This window comes from Bombus pyrosoma, linkage group LG2 (genome assembly GCF_014825855.1).
Source record: "Bombus pyrosoma isolate SC7728 linkage group LG2, ASM1482585v1, whole genome shotgun sequence".
NCBI lineage: Eukaryota > Metazoa > Arthropoda > Insecta > Hymenoptera > Apidae > Bombus > Bombus pyrosoma.
In genome coordinates this window covers 5,392,514-5,406,911 of record NC_057771.1, presented here as the reverse complement: position 1 = coordinate 5,406,911, position 14,398 = coordinate 5,392,514, and the positions used below count along the sequence as shown (strand labels likewise).

Sequence of the window (14,398 nt, the reverse complement as noted above, 5' to 3'; positions counted from 1 at the left end):
TTTTTTACGACGATAGCGCTGAATTTGAAAAATTTGAACGCGCTCAGAACCAGGCAACATGATTTTAGCTCTCCGTGAAAGTTACGTCCTTTTTTTTTATCGGGTTGCGCCCTTAAATTTACTGGAAAATTATTCTTCAGAGAAAAATGTGAAAGAGAGATGAAATGGAAAACGTGAATTCGATTTCATAGCGATTTCAATGTTGTACGAGATCTGAGAAACGCGTATCGGCATGCACACAAAGCCACGATATAAGACAGTTTCAGGAACGCTTCGTTATACTTTCAGGATATTCAACAATTGGTCCTTGGTCAAATTGCAAGTGTTATTTATACGAAGATCAAATTTGGAACGATCAAGTGTCAAATGTATTTAGCTGTGATTTTTACCTTTGGCATTTTTTGTGCATTTTTTCGGTGACTTGACCGGGGCAGTCTGTTTATTGGACGATTATGTGTGGCGCACGACACAATATCACTATCGTGGCCAAAAGCGTGAACATCGTGAAGACGAACAAACAAAGCCTGTAATTAACAAAAACGAAATTGTAATTAGCGATATCCGTAATACGTCCGTTGAAACTTTCTATCGTATATTACAAGTATTTCAAACAAATATGTTACAATTCTACGTTTTTCTTTGATAACGTAGCAATAAAACGAGATGGCGAGCATAAAGGTTAAAATTAATATCTAAAATCGAAATAAACGACGACTTACAAGTACTATGTAAAAAATGTACCTGTCCACCACCATGGCGGCAAATTTCCAATCGCTGATGATCTCGTCGCTTTCGTCCGCCTTTTTCATGCGATCCGTGATGAATCGCAGTTCCTTAAGAATCGTGTGCAGTTCCTCTTGCATCCCGCTAAGAGGCAACGACGCCGACGTATCTTCGACCGTTGCAGGCCTTCCAGTAGATATTGGTGTACCGAACGCCGACCTATTGCCCGATTAAAATAACGATTAAATGGAAATTCTTGGCCTATTTCTAAAAGAAATCCGAGCAACGTTGAAAGACGGAGTATAATGAGAAACGGATTGTCAAACTAATGGCAAATATGCTCTTTTTCTCGATATTACTTCGGAGCGAGATACAAACAAGTATAAAACAAAAGAGAATATAAAGACAAGGAGGGATGTGATACGCAGCTTTCATGTTAATGCCTTTTCATCGAACATTTCACGTTCAAGCGTTTCGTAAATAAATTTTGTCTCGTCGTTCCATCTGGCAGACACATCGAACAGCACATGGAATTATTTTATCGGAAATGTCTCAACTAGCGTTTCATATCAGCAAGGTATGACAGACAACCATCAAAGAGAAGGAGAAAATAAATGTCCTCGCCAAGGGCCGATACACTGAAAATTTAAACGAACAGCGACTCTGTAGCCGGAAAAATCTATATCCTCGACATATTATATTCAACGGAAATGGAGACACGAATACGGCTTTTAAAATTGAAATGACCGAACTCGCTGTTAACACATTTCGGGATAGTTGCCTAAAGACACGTCTTTTTGATGTTACAACGTCGCTTGCCTTTTCTTCTTCTTTTTTTTTTTTTTTGTTTTTCTTGGTTGCACAAGTGTCTACAATTTTCGAAGGCAACCGGCAAAGAACACGATAGGTTAAATTCTTATTTCTTACACGGCAACGATATAATAATTTTGGCAATATTATCGTATCCCGTTTCGAGATCCAGTCGGACTGCAGAATATGCGCTGGAACGAGGATTACACGGGTTCAATTACATTGTCATGCCAAGTATGTTGATTCGAAAGCACGCGCTTCAGCCGTGCGTTCACTCGCACTGAATTTACGTATCCGGCATGCCATGGAAAACCTTGTTATTTTGCGAGTCATGCGCTTTTTCTCGTCAGAGTGTTTTAGCATCGTTTAAAATTACAAAATACGAATTACCTACGTATCGGTTCACCTTGTTAGGTATTTTCCCATGCACTAGGCTTTTGTAGGTAAGTACAGTCGCTCGAGTTTTTAAATCATCGTGTTCTATTCTACGTCTATCAACCGCCGGATAAATGCTGTCAATTTGCTAAGAATTATTTGAATGATCGATAAGAATCGTTGGTATCGTCGTCCTATGATACCAAATTTATACGAAAATTCTATTTATCATCGTTAAGTGGCAATCACGCTATCGATTGATTTTAACTGTAGAATATCTAGTAGAGGTAAATTTCCAGTAACCACAGGATACTGTAGAATATGAATTTTTATCGTAGAATGACAAAGTTCGTAGAGGAATCCGTAGGGCATTCTGTACTTTTGCGCGTAAACGTGTACACAAGGGAGTATGTTAGAGATTCTAGAAAAGATTTCTACAAACTTTGTTCCGGATATTGCAATTTCCTTGGTACGTTGAAATAGATTAAGATATTCCTTACTTTTCATTGCATGAATTTTTACAGTAAAAAGGAACGTCACGTCGAAACAGAATTACGAAACTCGAGAATTTTGAGCAAATGCAGTACCTTATGTAGCCGGAAGGAGGATTCGCCGCGCTATTCTTGTGACGGATGTCATCGTCGATGTCTAAAACATTCGCCAGTAAACTCTTGCTACTCTTCTCCTTCAGTTCTATACTCTTCCCTCTTCGGTTTCCTCCCAGAATGTTCTTCTTTGTGATCTTCTTCCCTGGACGACTCATGCGCAGCAAGCACGGCAACCATTGTAAAAACAACGTTTTAATCTATGTGCAACGGAGAACAACATTTATACGTGTTACTTGAAATCGATAGTCGCTTTTATTCGCTTATAATTACAACTGATTATATCAACAATTTATATTTATCGTATCTATCTAACGGTTTGTGAAATCCCTTCGAACATTTATTTGCCACGCGTTTCTCATAAAAATATATACGTAAGCTATTTTTGTTACTTCGAAAGTGGTATAGGTCCATTTCCAGTAATCTGTAACCTGCGAAAACAGTCGAGCCACCGATAATCAAAAACAAACGATATTGAAATTAAACAAGAGTATCTCGCTTTTCTTATTTATAAATAAAAGCACGAAACATGGACTCTAAATAATTACAATTTAACGAATCGTACAGTGAAAGTCCACTCACGATCTCGAAAACAGATATCGATTAACTGTCAAAAAGAAGGTATTTTGACGGTGAATTCGCATCTACTTAAACATATTGCAGAGAAACAGGCACATTAATTACGCGTATCGTCAATAGGCCTGAAAGATTAGAAGAACGATTGATTTATTTCTTTTACGAAATTACATTTCTTTTCTATAAGCCGCTTATCTTATTTTCATCGAATATAAATGTAGGTAGAAGATTTAACCAATACGATATCTTTTGTTTCTCTCGTGAAATTATTCCGTGCGATTGGAATTACTTAATGCCATATACACCAAGCACGGTCTTTTTCTCTTGTACGTTCGCGGCAAATCGGTATTCTTTGTTTCGCGGTGCTTGCTTCCATCTGGAAATAATGGCACGGCAAAGTACCGCGCGGAATTTTTCGTAGCCCGTAGGATTCTTGTCTCCGGTTGAAGTACGTTTCCCCTTGGTTTATGAAAGTTCTAGTAACCAACGAACGGCCAAGAGGAAGCGCCAACGCCTCGAAGGCACTTTAAACTTTCAGCTACTAAAGCACTGTCTTTAATGGCTGTAATGGCCACTGCGGATAAGGCCAGAGTATTATGAACGATAACATTAGCTACATTTTGCATACATCTGTCAAAGTCCTTCCGCGCTTTGCTAAACCGAACGAGTTTCGAAAGCGTGCGTCTTTCGCTTCGTTGTCCGTTAAAAGCTTCCATATTACTCGCACGAAGTATCATTAAGTGGCAATTTATCATTCTTTCGGTGTTATCGATTCTCTTTACCGATCGCTTCATCGATCGATTTAAAGAACCGATTGAAATACAAGGACAGACAGATCTTAGAATTTCGTACCTTAGTTTCGAGACATTTTTACGAAAAATGCGCAATTGTTGAAATTGAATTTGTCAGACATAAAATTTATTGCCCTAATTTCTGACTCTCTGTATTTCATAGTGGAAACAGGTCACGCAAACTTGAATTTTGTCTCTTGTTGCCCGAAGGTAATAAAACATCCGATCAAAAGCAACCATAATTATCCTGTCTCTAAGCGAGAAACATCGCGTTGATTTATTTATCTTTCTTTGTCACGAGAGGATCAAACGAGAAAAGGCGAATAAAACGCGAAGAGAAATAGAGAATACTTCGTGTCAGAGATCTTGCAATACCCGAAATTATATTTAAACAAAATTCAAGTCGAAACAAGTTAATTAAAATGTAGTAGTTTGAACAGATTTCTTACCCACGGAGGCATCACGTATCTGTCTGGCGTCCTGTGATGAAAATTTAGTACTAACACCGTCAGAACGACGCTGCTCGCCACCATGAACATGATGCAATTGAAGTACGACCCTGAATTCGGGGTGTTCCAGAAGATACCCCGAAGAGAAAAACATAAAAAAGAGGCGATTAGTCACGGCAATGGATCGAGGATCCGGTCGACTCGTCACTAAGAATGAAAGACCGCAGGGTTACTTTCCGCAACTTTCACACACAATGTACTATACTTTTCTGATTACTATCGAATCGTGAGATTATTTTCCTTTATCTATCCGATAGGTTTCACCCCTTATAATCTTTCATTCGATCCAACGACCACCTTTGTTTTTCCACGCATACGAGGGATTCATTCAAACAGATTCAAGGATCGAGAGTAGGCAGAGTAGCGTCGACTATTAATATTTCAACGCGGAATACTAAATCTATTCTTATTAGCAGCATTTTTATCTACATTCGCGTGGCGCACGTATTACATCACGTAACATACATACTGGCCTATAAGTTGCCAATAAATTGACTGTAACGTAACGTCTGCCCGATTGTTCGAGCAAAATTTCGTTTCTAAATTTAAAGTACAATTTTGAACACGCGTACTGATCGATTATTCGTGGATCAAACACGTGGAATATTCTGCTGGTTCCGCGTTCTATACACGTACACACACACACGCACACGCACTCACGCACGCACTCACACACACAGAATTTATCTAGGAGACCTGGTCGTTTCGAAGGGACTCTCGATCCTAGATCTCTGGTTTTAACCTTACGATCCAAGGAAGAGCATACATTTTCACGATCACACGGTTTTCCCATTCGTTCTCGGCGACCCGAGGCCGCGTTCTCGTCGGTCCTCTGCGGAGGATCGTCCCAAACGGTGGAGAAAACACAGAGACGAGAAAATAAAGAGAGGAAGAAATTAGGCGAGCGAAGAACGAAGAGAAGATCGTAAAAGAAGCGCACAGCACGGTCGAACGAGGAAGGAAGAGCCGAGCTGTATCTCGTAAACGGATATAAAACGGGTAAAGCGTACTTATTTGCGCGCGTTCGCACACCTCGCGAAAACAAATAAGCGGTTTCGCAAAAACGTTTTAATTTAGGCTTTGCCCGGCCATCGTGCAATCGACATCGAGAGGACTTGTTACCACGTCCCTTAACGCCTGTATTCGCTGTGTATTCTGGCCTGCTATGTTGATTCTTGCGGACACACGGCGTATACCGTGTGTGTTTTGTAAAGTCTCGTTTATACGGCGTGATCGCGATAATGAACTGTCTGTAGTTTGTTCGTGACGTGTATAATTTCGTATTCATAGATAAAACGTCTAACAAGGAGCACCGTTTAATCGATCATGAAATCGCATAGATTCTTTAATATCGATCGAAAGAACGTATTACGAGACTGGTAAATATATTTCAGAGAATGCCATTGGCCATTGGTTTAGGAGTTAGTTCTAGTTTCAGAAGCAGAGGAAAGTCGAATAAGTAAGATGTTATTTTGTAGGACGATTACGCGTCGATACGCAACGTATCGATCGACGAAGAGAAGCTCTTTGCTTCGTCTTTGCACTGTCAGCTTCTCAAAAATAAAATATATAGTTTTTAACCTAATCGCCAATAGCATTCTTGAAAGTATCTCGCGAGCTCTTTAGCGCGCCCTTTCGAACCGTATGAAAAGAATCTATGCGTCTTCGTCGTCAATCGAACAATGCTCCTCGTAAATTCGTTTGACCTATTTTCTAATCTATCGCGTTATATCGGATTTTGAAAAATGTACATTCGCGAAATTGATTTTGTGTATTTAGGTGGGTTTGATTCGCTGAATTTCAATTTCTCAACAGCGATTGTAAATTCAATCGAGCGAATGCTCGAACGTTATGGAATATTACGGTAGATCGGTGAACCTAATATCCGACCTGTTATACGTGCACACGTGCACATTTAAACGATAAGGATACGAGTAACGAAGTGTTAAGGAACGTTTTAATAACGTATCCTCTCAAGTCGTCTGCGGTGATGTGTACCGGCACAGCCTGGCTGATATCTTGAAAGGGAAACATCTAACACATTGGCATGCAACTACGAAATGCAATTACCACGAGGATGCACAAGTATTATGTTCTAGGTATTATGGCACGAATATCGTTACGTTGTATACGAAGGATGCACACGAACGGAGCGGTAACATTTGCACAGAGGCTCAAGCTGCTCCTAGACTAATGATCACATTAATTTTACGGCCTGTTTTTCTCGTTGAGGAAAGCCGTACGTTAATATGCGACAGACTTACTGGGAGTTGTTACTGTATATCCTTGATCTGAACAGCGTTTTGTGACAGATGTTGTTTTCTGAAGATTATTAGTTAGATATTTGCGAAAGAATTTTGTACATTTCATACGTGTCTCTAAGATAGATGGAATCAAGGTTGCATAGAATACGCATAGCCATAGTCAATGCAGAAAATCGTCAAACTGTGAAGAAAAGTGTGCAGAGTGTGGTTGTTTGTTTCTTCAACGAAAAAATGAACTTATTTTATATGCGGCTATTTTTTTTTCAACATTTTAATACGTAACATATACCGCAATACGTCGTCCAAGTTGTACAAAGTAACGCTTTATCTGCGTGAAACGAGCCTTTTATACACCGTTTATCTTAAAGTGTACCATTAAAATTATCTCGATAAGATTGAAAGTTCTAACGAGTGGCCGATAGCGTAGTACAACAAATATTTTTCATTACAGAAATATTTCCAACGATCTTTTTCCATCCTCGCAATTCCTCGCTCGAAATCATTCCCAATTCGTTGAAAATCATTGTTCCTGAGATTTAATTCGCTTTGTCGCACCCTGTACTATCTTGCATCGGTAAACCTTGATAATGCAAATCCACCGTTACGATCGAATAATCATCGAGCTGGGAATTTTCCGGTAAACGACCGAACGGGATAACGACCAACAACGTTAAGGAGGAGAGCGTGGAAAATGTAAAAAGAGAAAGTAGAAGGAAAGGGTTAATCTCGGCGACGCGACGGCGCGAGAGAAAAAGCAACGTTAAAGAGGACGGCTTTTAAAGTCCGGATTATCTTCATAGCCGAGTTTAACGGCTCCATAAAGGCTGTCGTAAGCGTCACTTACGTGATTAATCGTTGTATACGAAAGCGGTTGCCTTCCCCTTCTTTCTTTATTAATGAATCCCAAAGCGCACGACGGACTACATATTTACGATGGTTACAACTTTTGCTTCGCTTACACCACGGGGCAACCCTTCCTTTCGGTCCTTTGTCGCTTCTAACGACTTGTTAAGTTTGGAAGGGTGGTTGGCTGGATATTAGAGGAAAATGGAAATTCGCGACGTGCTGTTAATTGAAAAAGATACCCCTGGTTGAAAGGGATCCGAGCCACTTGCACTCATTTTTCACTTTTCCATGTATATTCAAGTTTCTGACTCGTGGTCCGTCCACCATCTTTCGAAAATCTTATTTCCGTCCGTAGAAAGTAAGGGTCGAAGATATTCTTCGGGTTATAAGTTTCGCAAATGTTTCCTTTAATATCAAAGCGGAATGATGTAAGAAGCGGTGTTCAGAAGAAGCGGTACCGTTAAGTTATTCGATTTAATCGTTCGTATAATTCACCGGTCCAATCATCAACCGTATATTTCTTGATTATTTTAAAGACGTTCGGAATTTTGGTCGGAAAATTATATTCCGTTATTATTATATATTAATAGCGGTCGAATAGAGAAAGATCGTAAAGTCACAAATCAGCCGAACTAGCCACCCTGATTCTTCTTCTTTCCCGAGTTCCTTCTATCTACGTGCTATCAGATTTCTCAGATTTACTACTTCCATTTCCATTTTCTTCTACTACAAATTTCAATTAAAATCCAGTCGTACATCTCGAATTTTGCCTGCTTCTTTTTATATTTCGTTCAATTTATCATCACGTAATATATCACGTCAAAGCGAAAGATTAATTCTAATCAGAGGCGAGTCAGAATTATATGGTTAAATGGTAGAATTGAACGTTCCAAATGGCGAGAATTACGAATAAAGACATTTCCAGAAATACTGATAACACTATTCGTCGATCAACTTCTCCACTCAATATCCATTCTCGACAATATCCCTTCTACAGCAAATTCTTTTCAGTCAGATAAAATCTTACTTCCCGTGGATCCACTTTTCAGATGAAATATAAAAACCGTACAGTCTTAAATGTGTACGCACAATTTCCAGAAAACGATACTGTCAGTCGGAGACAAGGCTGGGCAAACAGGCGTATTTATTACGTGCACACGTAAGCAAACAAGCTGCACGGTTTGCACGACACACGCAAATTCCGATGATCGTTGCATACACGGAAAACGTTTTTCGCGCAGCTTCATTAGTATGTGCGCGATAGCTCCAGCCTCCTCGATCGTTCGTTAGAATTGACGAGGCCGGGTCGCGTTAATTCTCGTTGTACGTGAACGAAGGAGGGAAAAAGTAACGCAGCTGGCTGACATTCCCACAAACTATTCGATGAAAATGAGCGAAAAGTGGAGATTGCCACGGTAAATGGAAACGATATAACGTTGCTATATATTAAAGTTTTAAGATGAAACGCACGTTGATGTAGTCTCATACAGAATCGTACGCGTTTTGTAGAGGCAGATAATTCAGTCAAGCGACTTCATTCGGCTTTGTTTCGGTATAATCGTGATGAGCTTTTGTCTCGTTCTGACGCTAATGAAATTTCGAAGAATTTTGTATCGTACGTACGTGCTACAGATTTTGTAAAAAGTTTCTATAAACTTTGAAATGTAAATTTTAGCTTTCCTTCTACGATCCAGTTATGTTGTTTTCATCCACGGTGTATCCACGGTGTACCGTTAGCGCAACATAAAACTGGCGATGCAAGTAAACTTCATGGTCCTGGTCGCGGAAATAAATTTCCGTCCGATTGATCCGCTCGATGATACACACGTCGTTCGTAATCGAAAGAATACGCAATTTTTTTCGGCTGATATAACGTCAATATGGACCGTGTCGTTCCATTACATGGTCCAGTTAGCAACACGCGTTTAATTAACTGTTAAATACCAGTATTTGTATCGCGTGCGACAAACAACAAGCTGTGTGCCTCCTCGTCGTTCAAACAAGAGATTTATTCGAATAGGATGCGAAATGGTGATACTGTTTACCGTTTTTATAGTCCTTTCTTTATTCTCCATGCATAGTCTTCTTTATAAAAGACTGATACATCTCGAGATACAGGTAAAAAATGAATAATATGTACGTTTCAAAATTAAAGGTCGATTCTGGATTAAGAAATTTAATTAAATAACGATCGAACATTGTAAGTAGGTTGATTATTCGATTATTTTGAGCTTTCTGTTAGTAAGCGAATAAAACTGAAGTTAACGCGAGTTCCGACAGAACGATAAGAAGTTAAAGAACTAAAGATCGAGTCCGTAATATAATTCCTTTTTTGTAGAAAGTTGTATTTCAAATTGTGGCACGTTTTAAAAGATTCTGATTACGGAAAAATACGAGCGTGTTAAATATTGTAGGGGAATCGTATCCGAAGTACCCTATGTAGGTCACACGTTACGCTACTATGAAACATTTATTATTACTTTCCATCGTTCGACGGTCGCGTGCTTTTCCGGAAACTCGAATCATTCGTTTCGTTGCGATCGATTTTACGAAGTTTTTTTGTGACTGAACGTGGCTCGTCTGCTGAAAGGTACGACGCAACTCTGATACATCTACCGTGTCGAAACAAATATCGTGTAAAATAGTGTCGCGAAAGATGACATCTTCGATTTTGGAAGAGGGACGCGGAGGACGAAAGGCAAACATTTGGGAAGATGAAACTTCAGAATTTTTGGAAAACAAGGATTTTCTAAACTTTGGTAACGTAACTATTTTTATACGATATTGATAGGCAATTCTTTGATAGGCAGTTCTTTTGAAAGCGCTGGATATCAACGACAAAATTATATTTTAGCTGGAAGCTTACGACAGTTACTTCATATTCGTTCGTTCGTTCGTTTATTTGTTTCCTTCATTTTTCTGGCTTTGCGTCACATACGTCGCGATGTACGTATTTTATAGCTTGAAAATTATTCCATTCTTGTACTTTCCGTGTTTTACTCTCCTATTTATTATGATACTTTTCGTAAAAGTTCATTCACGGTATGCAAATATAGAAAATAAGATACGAACAGCGAAGGAAAGAGTATGGAAATGTATGGATGAATTTATGCACACGCAGTGTGATTTTTTCTAGAATCAAATTCTCATGATTTTAAAGGAAATAACGAGAAATAATATTACAGCATTGTCTTATACTTTGTTATTTCGGGTTGCTTCTCTCTGTATACCGCTTCGTTGTCAAAGGAAATGCCTGTTAATTTAACTGTTATTTGCTTTAAAGATGGCCGATCTCAACCCACGTTGTTTGACATTTTCAGAGAGCGACCCGCTTCTCTGTTTTAAAAATGAGAATGTCAACGTGTTGACAGTGTTTCTGACAACAGTGAAATTTGCGAATTTCATTGGATTCCATAAAAACAATGCACGATGTTTTACAACTGTCTAATTAAAATACATTCTATTTTTGTTTCGGAAGCACGACGAGATAAATTTGTAAAATTATTTACAATTTGTGAATTCTTTTCGCAACGATTCATATCATATATATGTATATATAAAGTTTCCATAAATATTTGAAACTTTTGAACTACTATACGTACTATACGTACAGTGACACAGGAAATATTGCTTCTCTTACTTACCACAAATACTTTTGTCTCTCTTTCTCTGTACGTATGCTCAAAAGTATTTTTAACTTTATATTATCCATTTTGTTTTATAAATCACCTACGTACCCCCTTTCTTTCTGTAATATTTTCACGTATTTCTTTAAATTCATCTGCAAACCAACGTTCAACGTATTCTCCATCGATTTAACAAGTTCAAATTACTTTCCAGATTGTATCCATAATTGATGTTCGTTTGTATCGCTGCGATATACAGACCTGCACCTGTCTTTTCCTTTAATAGTTCGAAGCTTCATAACTGAAGCATCGTAAAGTCCTTTGCCGACACCTATAATCTATCTTTTCCGGTTCCCAATTTCTCATCGTTTCTATTTCTCTATTTCCTTCGAGTTTTGTTCCTTTTTCAGTTTCTCGCCGTTCAAAGAGAAGCTCACCCCCGGTACCAACCTTTTCATCGAAGGTCCTCGTTTATTTTGCTCTGACCCTTGATTACTTCGAACCATCGCATCGCTTTGGTTACAACGTCACGTACAACTCGTTCATCTCGTTCCTTCATCCAACTAGCTGTTTCCTCTTTTTCCTTTTCTTTATAGCTCCTTCTTAGCTTTCTATTCGTCCCCGCTGCCCACTCGGTTGCTCGCGATTTTATGCTCTCAATCAGTCTCTTGATTACTTCACTGCGACAGATTCACTCTTTTCTTTCTACTCTCTTTGTCTCTCTTTCCTTTTTATTCACTTTGATTTAGCAGAGTTGCTTTCTACTTTTTCTTTTGATCGTATAATTTCATTCCACAGATTTTCTCCCTCCCCTCCTTTTCTATTTCGTTTTATCCCTCGATCTGTTTTCCCTTACAGCTGTTTATCGATTAATCGTCGTTAAAATATTTACGATCGAATACCAGCTCGGATATACATTTGTCTTTCGTCGTTTACAGTTTTTCCCTATCTCGAGCATACGTGGTACAAAACGAGTAAACAAAAGCTCCGGTATGTCGTTCGTTTGACTGACTCGTATCAATGTTGAATATTTTGATATGATTGCGAGTATCGTAGTCGCAGGTTTGTGTTTACGTACGCGACACTTTCTTCGGCTTCTTTCTATGGCAAGTTTTTTGCCACAGTACACGTATATCGTTCTAGAGGTTGAGAAATCGACGATTTTTCATCCACAGTCCTTTCCATAGTCGCTCTATTATTTTCTGACTCCCTGTCGCGATAAGCACGTTCTTTTCATCGTCACGTAGAACTGTTTCTTTATTTTCTTTGCATCAATGTTCTTCATCGGTTCCGTTCTTTCTGTCTTTTATTTCCTCCTGTCCTTCCTCTTTTATAATTGCTGTTCTATCATTTGGTATTACGAATTCACCTCATTTGCATCTCAAGCACGGAACCCATTCATCTTGTAGATACTTGTTCGATCTAAACGTCCATCTTTTATACAATATAATGTCCTATTCTATAATAACTTATCGCTCGCTTGTATTTAATTAAAAATTAATCGAGCTCACATGTTCCGATAGATTTTTGAATTCGACTTTCTCCAAAATATTGCTTCAAATAAAACGATCGCTGTACTATAGCGAATCGGATTTTGTTAATCAACGTTATAAGAAAAAATGGTAGAAAACGAAGGACACGTTAACGATTGAGCTCGTAGTATCGTGTGTAATTTCCCGTCGAAAACACCTGACAACCAAATGTAAGTATACGTGTCTGTAGCCGAGTATATGAGCTTTATCGTTTATCATTTATCACATAAATTTGACGAAAGGAATTTTTGGTGCTACACTTTAAAATCTCCTGCCACTAACGAAGATACAACGAAGCATCTGAAACGATCCAGCGAAAGAATCACAGCGATCAGCTGTGCTTCCCGAGAGTACCGCGTTAATGTTGCACAACCCCATTCGCTCCAACGTTACTTTCTCTGTACGTGGAACGTCTGTAACGCAACAGCGAACAAATCCTGCAAAGTTTTCCCGTGGACGAAGAAGGATCGTTTCTCACGGTGCAATCGCAATTTCGCGTCGTCGTGGAAAAGACAGCCGCGAGAGGGAAAAGCGAGCACCTTGCGCGCTCGTTTCCGGGAAAGCGTTTGCCGTGTTTCGTCAAAGCTGCCCTCGAATATACGTTCGTCTCGGGAACGAACGCGCGCATACGGAAACCGAGACGACCGTGAAAGAATATCTGCGATCGCGGGCTGTGATTCTGCCACGTATTTTGTGCGAAACTTGGTGTCTTTCGTTCTCGTCTCTGGCGCATCAGATCGATGGATGCGAGTTTTAAATAAGACATTTTAGCGACACCTTTGTCAGATTTCCGTACAACGTGCTCAACGTGCAAATGTTGTCCGTGTCCTTTCGCCGTGACTTTTGAAATCTTGACTTGCTTTTGCGCGTCTAAAATCTTCTTTAGGGTATTTTATCTCGAGAGATTAGTGCTTCGTACTGTCTGCAAACGTGCAAAATACATACGCGAGGATGCAAATGTTGTCTATGTTGTTCGAGGAACTTTGTCTTGGCCGGTCCTGAAAGTGATCTCTTTCGTTTCCGGGATTCTGTTTGCGACGACGCTTCATTGTGAGGGACAACGAAGTGTTTCGTATCGTATAACATGGAACGACCATACGAAAATATGGACAAACTTTATATTTAGAATCGAATACGATTCGTTAAATTTGTTAAATCCAGACGAATATCCTTAAAGATGTGAATCTAACTGTGGATATATCAAATCAGTGATGATTCCTTTGTAGATGTAAAGTCTTCTGATGAAGATAAAGTTACATTTCTGCCTGTACAGTAATTTATTCCTCTTCGAGCTTTCGTCTATATATTAATTGTACATTTTGATAATTTCTTTAATTTTCAATCAATACGAGTCGATAGAACTGTGATATCAACTACGGATGAGAAATACAAATTTAAGAAGAAGGCAACTGACGGTACGCGATGAAACATAGCAATTAATTAATAGCAAGATGATGTATATTCAATTAATTGCGTGTGTGCTTGTTCGATTATACATGGCTATTAAGTCGCATACAGGTTAAAGTTTATTTCGCTGCTGGTGGCGTGCTCTATGGCAAAGGAAACGGGGAAGGACGGAAAGGGAATATTTGAAAGGCGAAAATGTGTCGGCATTCCGTTAAAGAGTATTTTTTCATTAAGGACTAAAATTCAAATAAACCTGAAGCGAAGGTTACTGCCAGAATTATGTTTCGTCGAAACTCGGCGTTTAAGAAATACCTAAGATAGATAGTTAGATATT

At 39.0% G+C, this 14,398-nt stretch overlaps 1 protein-coding gene across 5 annotated transcripts in view; it reads right to left on the bottom strand.

Moving 5' to 3' along the window:
- LOC122577867 (neuronal acetylcholine receptor subunit alpha-7) overlaps positions 1-14,398 on the bottom strand; it is a 260,880-nt gene that overhangs the window by 1,797 nt on the left and 244,685 nt on the right. For all 5 annotated transcript variants that reach the window (XM_043749579.1, XM_043749581.1, XM_043749577.1 and 2 more), the window contains 4 exons: positions 4,330-4,439; positions 2,496-2,713; positions 742-942; positions 390-524 (listed from right to left, as the gene is read on the bottom strand). In XM_043749579.1, the coding sequence (XP_043605514.1) occupies positions 440-524; positions 742-942; positions 2,496-2,713; positions 4,330-4,439 (614 nt within the window). In that variant the 3' untranslated portion in view covers positions 390-439. The remainder of the gene's footprint in view (positions 1-389; positions 525-741; positions 943-2,495; positions 2,714-4,329; positions 4,440-14,398) is intronic.